At 39.9% G+C, this 8,881-nt stretch overlaps 1 protein-coding gene across 1 annotated transcript in view; it reads right to left on the bottom strand.

Moving 5' to 3' along the window:
* Positions 1-8,881, bottom strand: part of LOC104275011 (secretory phospholipase A2 receptor-like) — a 34,554-nt gene that overhangs the window by 145 nt on the left and 25,528 nt on the right. The window contains 10 exon segments of the mRNA XM_009870838.1: positions 1-57; positions 273-302; positions 989-1,165; positions 1,612-1,728; positions 2,150-2,290; positions 3,687-3,855; positions 4,361-4,599; positions 6,817-6,961; positions 7,509-7,639; positions 8,503-8,620. The exon segment at positions 1-57 is cut by the window's left edge and continues 39 nt beyond it. Coding sequence (XP_009869140.1) covers positions 1-57; positions 273-302; positions 989-1,165; positions 1,612-1,728; positions 2,150-2,290; positions 3,687-3,855; positions 4,361-4,599; positions 6,817-6,961; positions 7,509-7,639; positions 8,503-8,620 — 1,324 coding nt within the window.

Consider the following 8,881-nt stretch of genomic DNA (forward strand, 5'->3'; position numbering starts at 1 on the left):
CAGCCAGCATCACCAACGTCACCAGAACGGCCAGAGCAACAAGCCCATGGTATGATGCTGAAAGGGAAGGACAGAAGTTGCTATTAAGCAAATATAATTATAATTCTAAAGATGAACATACAGATGCTTCATGGAAAACATATAAGGGTATGTCACACATTTTAAATTACAAGTTTAACAGTGAAAAATGCTACCTTACAATATCAGCTCAAAATGTGTTGTTACTCCTTATGAAAAAAAGTTAAGAAAGTATAGAAGAAAAAAAAACTTACATGTTTCAGCAGCTTCCGTTGCATCGATATCTAAAACAATCCAAAGCGGTCATAAAATTACCCACAGAGCTAACAGAAGTCACTAAATATACTCATGGTAAAATCATTACTGAGAAGACAGTCTACGTAAAACCCTACAAAAGCAGGCTGTTCTTTGTTTATTTTTACTCATGTCAATGGGATTCCAACTGGCCAAGTTAAATATGACTTAATCCGTTATCTAAAACCCCTGAAATTCAGCAGACTATATTAATAGCCATTTGTGCAGGGATGAGCAGCAGCATTTACCCACTTTTTAAAGTACAAATGCACAAGCAGAACCCTGCAGCGGTAGATTCATCTAGCTCTTGTGTCCACCAGTGACTCAGGCATTTTGGGTGGGCTCCAGAAACACTTGGGCACTCTCCCAGACCCGTGTTCCTACTGAGTGCGCCGCTCTCCGGGCTGTCCATCCTGTGGGGTCTGCAGAGCTCGGCCTGATGCTCTGTGCACGGCTGCCCCACACAACAGAGTCTTCTGCAGCTGGTGATAACACAACAGCTGTCCAGGTTCCTCAAAAGGAGGTTACTGTGGCTCATTGGGTTATTTTGAGGTATTTTTTTTTTATTTACCAAGAATTATTTGAATGAAAATTAAGAGCAAGTAAGCCAGCAATAAGGAGCATGTAAAACAACGGTTTTAAGGACAAAACCACCTTCTTTTATGGAAGCACATACCTGCATCCATTTTACATACAAATCCCTTTTTTTCTCTGCATGGAGATAATTGCCAGACTCCATCCGCCGTCCTCAGGCTGACACAGAAATTCCCTTTGAGATGATCAAATTCCGGCTCCCTGAGGCCCCAGTTAGAATAATTTAAGGGAGATCCGTCAAACCAGGAGACTGTCTCATCTAAGGAGAGAGGGTATAATTCATTATAAAATATCATACTATTTTGATAAATATCCGTTTCAGTTGGACTTACCCTCACATAAAAAGTACTTTTAAAATGTATTTTCAAAGCCAAAGTTTTGTCTGTTTGGCCACTATATTACCTTTTTTATTTTCTTGAAGGATTGAAAACCATCCTATGCAGTTCACTCAGAAGACAGCCTGTAGTGCTTTTTTAAGAAGATAATAAAAACATTCACATGCACGTATACATACAGAGTATTAAGAATATGAATGAGTAACAACTACAGAAACCCGGACTGGTTTCACTACATCGTTAAGAGGTAATAAGCAGCAAAATAAACCTCAAAAGATAACATGTTTGGAAAGATGGCTAGACTAGCATTACAATAACCAAACACCTAAACAAGATTTTTAAAGGCAGTTCTCTTCCACTCAAAACTTACTGTTGGTACCAAGCAGGACGTTCAACCAAACCACTTCCACAGAATAGCCCAAACTGTGCAATTCTTCCAAAATGAATGCATTTTCATCTTCATCTTGAATAGTTAGAAGGTCTGATCCTACAAATTAAAGACAGGACAAATTTTCAAACAAACCACGTCACTAAAATGTACCATTGCGTTTCGAAAAGTTAGTATTATGAGTCTTAACTGAAAAGCTTGAAAAGTCTGGTTATACATTGTAAGTTCTTAAATTTGCAGTTAACGTAAAAATGCTCAAGCTGATATAAAAATAGCCTCACGTGATTTCAAAACAAGTTCGAAGGGGAAAAAAATTAATTATATGTGTTATTCCAGAAATCAACACTTTCACATGGAGAGGAACCTTTTTTTTATGTATGTTGCCTTCAATTTCATAGTTGGCTTATGAGCTCCACTATTGCTATCTTGAACACATGCCATGATTCCCGTCATTTCAGAAAACGTGTACTTTTTTTAAGCTATCACGATGACATTTTGTAGCTACGAAGTAATCACTTACCTTGATTTTTGCAGACTTCATATGCGGTATCAAAATTTGTGCCCTGCAGAACTGTGGAAAAGCTGTAGCAACTGTTTTTGAATTTGATCCAGGGAACAGTTTCTTCTGAACACAAGCCTTTATAGGCAGTGAGCTTCTCTTCTGTGATCGAAATAACAGCAGAGCTTTATTGGCACAACAACGTACACATTAACATTCCACACACCGTTTCAGAGTAATGCTAATAAGTGCGTTATTGCATTAGGTCTCCGTTCTTCAAAGTCAAAACCTAATGGGTCTATATATTGGTATTAGCAGAGTAAAGCAGGTTTTATTCCTGACCAAAAGCCTTGCAGGACTGCAACAGCACTCTCAGTACAACCTAACCGGCACTGATGTGCAGCGGGAGTTAGGAGCAAAGTACGAGCACATCGGATCGCTTTGTGCTGCCCAGCATCTCCCAGAGGGCTGGGGATTTCCAAGGGCTGCAGAGCTTCTCTCCACTAAGCTGCAAAGTTAACTTCACACCAAACACCGTGGCCCAGAGGAGAGTTTCCCGTCAGTAAGGGGCAGCCAGCCTTGCTGGCATGCAACCCGCGGCAGCAAAGAGTCCCCCTGACTCAGGGCAACTCTACAAACTTCGTCTGTGATATCCAGCATCACTTTTTGGCAGTGCTGTAGATTCAGCTGCGTTACCTTTGGTCTCACATGCATCCTACTTTGCTAGAAAAGACGTTTTTAAAAAAAATCAAGTAAACCTTAAGCTATACATGGTTATGTAACTTGAGAAACAAATTGGTCAACTTCACTACAAAAACCCACGCGAGAGAATTATTTTTATCTGGAAGGATTCGGAACCAGCTTTCTTCTCAACAGATCAAAAAGCTCTAAGAAGCTGTAGGTTAACCCTGGCTGATGAATACCACCCAAGAGGAACTATTTTTTTGAACTGGATGCTGCCAAAGACTCTGTGGTCCTGGCCTGAATGGGATTCCAGGGCTGAATTCTGGATTCAAATGAAGCCCAGGTAATAAACAAAGCATTGCAGGAAACACAGCATCCTTTAGGATATAGGGTATTATTCTTTCTTTAAAAACAGACCAAAAAACTTGCAAAATCTTTTACGTGCAATCAATGAATACGTGACTCTAATTCTTCTCTCTGCTCTAAATGTTTCCCTTCTCTCATCCCACAGTTAATTGCAGCAAACTGAATTTATTTCCCTTCAAGCTAGGTTATTAGAAATCATAATTTTTCACAGATAATACAGTGTTCACTGATGAAAGAGAGTAAGTAATTTTCCTGTTTCTTTTCTATCATGGAAATTCTCTTTCCATTCTCCTACAGCCTGGACCTGATGGCCAGTATTTTATGGGAGAAAAAAATGATTTCACAAATAGGAGACACAGCGGCTAAATGCCAAAAGTCTATTTCAGTTTTGAATGATACCACCATCATTGCTCAATCTCAAACCAATTGATTTCCTTTCGTTTACTTCCACTGTCAATACGCACACGTGCAGCTGCAAAGATTTAAGTCAAACCTCATTCTGACTTACTAGGCGGCACGTGGCAAACTGCTCCTTGCAGAAGATGTTCACAGTTGGCGCTTTTCCAGTGGCCTGAAGTATCAATGTAAACACAGCCCCCAAACGCCTGGGACTCGTCGTCTTCCCAGAAGGTAAACAGAGACCGAGTTCCATCCGACCACTCAAAGTTAAGCCCATTCTGCCAAAACAAATTTCGGATTATCTTTCTGATATGCGTTAGCACCAAACAAATTCACCTCCTTCTGGTGGCATCTTCACCAGGTGTTACAGAAAGTCTTTCACATCTCCAAAAACCGGATAGATCCAGAAGAATCTACCAAAGGCAGATCCAAGGATCCCCCCAACTTACTTCTGGGAGACTACAAGCTACATCTAGCCTGCTGTTTTCATCAAGTGGTTGGTTGGGCAGCTACAAATGAAACAACATAATTTCAATGATGACGCTACAAAAGATTTTGGCGTGTTTCTAAATGTTCCCTATGGCTTTTAGTTTTCAGTAGTCATTGCACCAAACCAGCTCTCATGAGACTTAGACGTTACACCGCAAAAAAAAACGGTTCCAGGGTTTCATTTCCAGATGTGAGTTTCCTGTGACTTCAGATGAATGACACATCTCACTAGCTCGTCACTGGGAAAACTCCTCTGCAGCACCACATTCACAGCCAGGGAGTCCCACTACGTACATCCGAAGTGAACAGCCCGATCCAGTGGTTGTATCCCAGTCGATTCACGATGACCGTGAGGAAAGCTTGCTGATACTGGTCTGTAATGCTGACCAACTCTGCGCCGTTTGCCATGCAGGTTTTTAAAGCTGAAGACCACGTAAAATTCCCACTTATTAGTTTATACATTCTGTTTCCATATTCTAAAGTATCTGGCACAGAGTATGTTTCAGACGCGTTGATGACATGTCTCGATGCATCTGTTACAAACAGAAATAAAGGATTTATTTATTTCTTAGAACAGACAGCTTGAATAGAGCAGAAAACTTGCAAACTCCTCGGTTTCAGGAAGGTACGGTGAACTTTAAAAAGAAAAAGATAACTACTAGAACAGTATCTGAAATTCTATCATAGTACAAAACTCATCATAGGAGTGAATAAACTTCACGTAGAAAAAAAAAGAAAGCAAGAAAAACTGGATAGAGCTAGTGCCACTGACTGGATCTTTGAAAGTCAGTAAGAAATCACCTTGCATCTGGGCATATCCCACATGTCCGATAGCAGCGGGATACAGAGTGCTCTTATCCCAGATACCATGCATGTCATTTAGATTACCTCTTTTTTGACCCATTATTTTTAATAATCCACGATCAGTTTACAGCACAAAGCCTGGCCTCACAAACACCTGTATTGGCAAAACCAAGAGGATGACAAACTGTGGCTCCTGATACAAGTAAGTGCTTAGGAGCTTCTTGAGCTCATCTTTACTTATCCATGAGCCAGCGTAGGGAAGATGACAGTACTGGCAGTTAGGGAAATCCTCTGTGCATGGAGACTTACACTTCTTTTTGATGATAAACTAACACAGCTATGTCCAAAAAAACAGAAGGAAGAAGCAGATGTTTTAGATTTAAGAAATTATGACAAAGTCGCCCATGAGAAAAAAAAAAAATAAATCAGGAGACAGAGACCAACTCCAGTCCAGCCTGTGATGCTGCTGTGGTCACTCTTCTACAGGAGGCAAATGCCTTTGCTAAGGTGTATGAATGCCCACAGTACTATTAAAATAAAGCAATGTGTCAATTTTAGTCCCGCTTGTCAGTATGGATTAATTACTTCTGTCTGTAAAACTTTTCAGTGATCACAAAATGAAGTGGTTGCTTTGCTCTGCAGTTTTTAGACTTAGTTCCCGTTACGACTAAGAGAAGAGGAGTGTTAATAAGCATCTTAAAATAGTAAATTAATTCATTATTTGTGATTCGCAAATAATTTAAAATTAGAAACTTCTAAGCAAGAAAAAGTTCTGCCCCTGAGCTAACTGAAACACACTATTTTGTTCCAGTTTTCAGTGCGTGTCACTGCATGTTTGGACACAGGAGCAAATTTAGCAGTTCACTACTGCCAGCAAGAGGCTGTCTCGTGTCTCCTTGCTTCTCTGCTTGCCCAGCTATATATTCCCATGGCCAGGTCTGCGCTCTGTCTGACCCTGCCCTCAGCCTGGAAAAGCTGCGCAAAATTACATCAGTTGCGGGGGGAAAAATATGGTAAAGGCGGAGGGAGAGACGGGAAATTTTTTGCCGACTTAGCAAGCGGAACTGCCTGATGGTCTCAGAGTGCCATGGGTGCCATGCTGGGAGGCACGACTGGTCCCACCACCCCAGCAGAGCTCACCTAGTTGGGAAAGGTGGGCAGGGTCCTGAGCACCCACCGCAGCCCCAGACCCCCAAGCACCCTGCAGCCTGCCTGCCCCACGGCAACACTCGCCCTTCCTGCCTTTTATTACCTTTCCCATCGGTCTGAAGCAGCAGCAGCAAAGGGTTAAAGTAAAACCGTTTGGGAGGGAAATGGAACAAAGCAACAGGAAAATGCATTTATTTATTTTTTCTGCACTATGTGCAGGATTACTCCGGCACTGCCGGCAGCTGTCATTCATAATAAACGACGTCAAACACATGGGAGGACTGCCCAAAGCTTGTATTTATTTCTCTCGACTCACTGCCCAAAGCTTGTATTTATTTCTCTCGACTCGCTCTCCCTCCCCTCCCAGGCAGGCAGCAGGAGAGGCTCCTCTTCAGCCCCATGATAGGGAGCGACAGATAAAGTTGAGCCATATAAAACCACCCCGCAGGGAGTACAGCACCCAAGGGCACTCCCTACAGGCTCAGATTACAGCCCTCCCTTTGCTTTAGGGTTAATAATTTGCTGCTGATCTGTTTTGGGAACATGCTCTGGAAGCTTCTGATATGCAACAGAAAGCTAAAAGTTAGGAAGAAAACAGAACATTTTTTTTAGAAACTACTTGTATATCACAGCTATTGATTTATTAAATAGTGTAAAGCTTGTCAATCTATCTTCAAAACCTTTATGTTCCTGGTCTTCTAGACACCTATAATAAGCTGCTTCTAGATGAAAATAAAGTAGGATTAATTCAATATAGTAAGAAAAGAGAGTAGAAGCAAAGCAAAACAAAACCTTACCCTGAGTCTTTTGGCAGACAAACCCGTAATTTTTCTGACAGTTTTCTAAATACCATTTTCCCGTAAAATAAAAGTTAGGGTTATTTGACACTAGTGTACATAGTGGAAGTTGTTCGTCGATGTTTGCACTGTTATAATGCTGTCTCTGAAATCAACACAGAACCTTACATCAATTAAAAAGGACAGTGTGTAAAAACAATGCATAACTATTAAATTTAGAAGAATAATTATCTGTTACAAACATTTACGTAGAACAGTGAACACTCCCATAAATGCAATTTTAAACAATAACCTCAAAATAAAAGCTTACACTGAACAATCTAAAATGCTAATAAGCCCAGTATGTGTCTAATGTAATGTAAAACAATATAGTAAAACCACAAAATTCATTATCTTATTCCTAAACTTTGCTCAGACCCAGCTATGATACTACCCATATAATTCAAACTTTGGTGCTTGAAAGCAATTGCAAGAGAATGTGACTATAGCCACAAAATACATAAATCACTGACTCAGTGGTGCTTTCTTTGCTACTTCTAGTTATGCCCATGAATCTGTGCCCACAGTTGTCTGAAGCTGCAAAACTTAAGAGAAGATTAAGTTGCTTTAACAGGTCAGGCCTTGTCTTATATCCATAAAAATCATGACTGCCACAACTTACCACTGTCCTTAAAGCCCCTGGAAATACTCACATCCACTACTTCAACTGGAGACCAGTTGGAATACATCGGAAAATTTTCACTCAGCCATTTTTCATAATCATCACCCTGGAAACCTATCCAAACACTAGTTTTCCATCCAAATAGATTCATTGTTATGAAAGCTGGAAAATGAAACAGGAATAAAATATAATTAACGGTCAACCATTTATGTTTAGATGAAGTATCTTCCAACATGCGAAAGCACTGAATAAATTAATTACTAATCAATGATGTTACACAGCTTCTAGAAAGTAAGAACACGAGTGGCCTTTCAGTGTCATCTAACCATTAATGCAGTTAAACTGATTAACTGCAGTTGGGTAAGGATCCAGTTCATTAACTAGTAAGTCAGTCACAAGTGTTCACAGCAGCTTGAACAACTTAAGCTCAGGAAACTGCCCCACTGAAAAAGCTTTTCTCAGCTTTAGTTGAAAATAAAATTTCTCAACTAAAAACAGCCACTGAGATTCCTCCCACCTCCAGATAAGTAGTTTTACCAATGAATGAAATTCACAGATTTTTATGAATAGAGATTACAAAAATTTTTAAATATGATGGCATTTCTTTCGGAGAGTTCCAGCCTAGCGTTGTGCTATATTATAGATCAGGTTTTAACTACTATTTAAGGGAAAAAATGAGATTGCTTCTACAACAATGTGATGTTGCACTTAGAAGGTAGAAATTTTACACAGCAAATTTTTAAATGGGTATCCCATTATTTCTTGTATTTCTAATACATAGTTGTAAACACAAAAGACATTACAATTACTCACACCTGCCAAATAGCTCAGTGAGTATTTATATTCTAAGTTCTTTACATCCTCGGAAACTAGGAAAGGCAAACACTAACTTGTTTAAAGCAGTGGAACCATGAGTAGTACCCGAACAATCTTTTCTCCTAAATTTGTATCCAAGATGAAACTTTACTACAGCATTCTAATGAAGATGGAATTTTATTTATTTAACAATATTTTCAGTCCTCTACCTTGTTCCAGCTCGTCTTCAGGGTAAGCGAGTGACCCATCATAGTTATTGCAGAACTCTTTTGCAGAGTACCAGTCTCTCAGATGCTCCGGATCCTTCGGGATTTGTATCAAGAAGCACTGTTTCAAACAAACACACAAAAAGCTTGGGATTTTCTTTAACCAGTTTAAAAAATATTTATCAATGACTAAAAGCGATCAACTAAAGCATTTCACATGCTGTTACTTAACATGAAATATCGCATTAGTTTCTGTCCTGCAATGGACCTCTCCAACACGCTTGGTATCAGTTTTCACCTGTGATCAGGCTTGGATTTAAACCTGTAGCTTAAAGGCAAACACAATCTGGGTGAAATTTATCCTTGTAGTCACAGCGGTTCA

The sequence above is a fragment of the Apaloderma vittatum genome, unplaced genomic scaffold, assembly GCF_000703405.1.
Source record: "Apaloderma vittatum isolate BGI_N311 unplaced genomic scaffold, ASM70340v1 scaffold8306, whole genome shotgun sequence".
Taxonomy (NCBI): Eukaryota; Metazoa; Chordata; class Aves; order Trogoniformes; family Trogonidae; genus Apaloderma; species Apaloderma vittatum.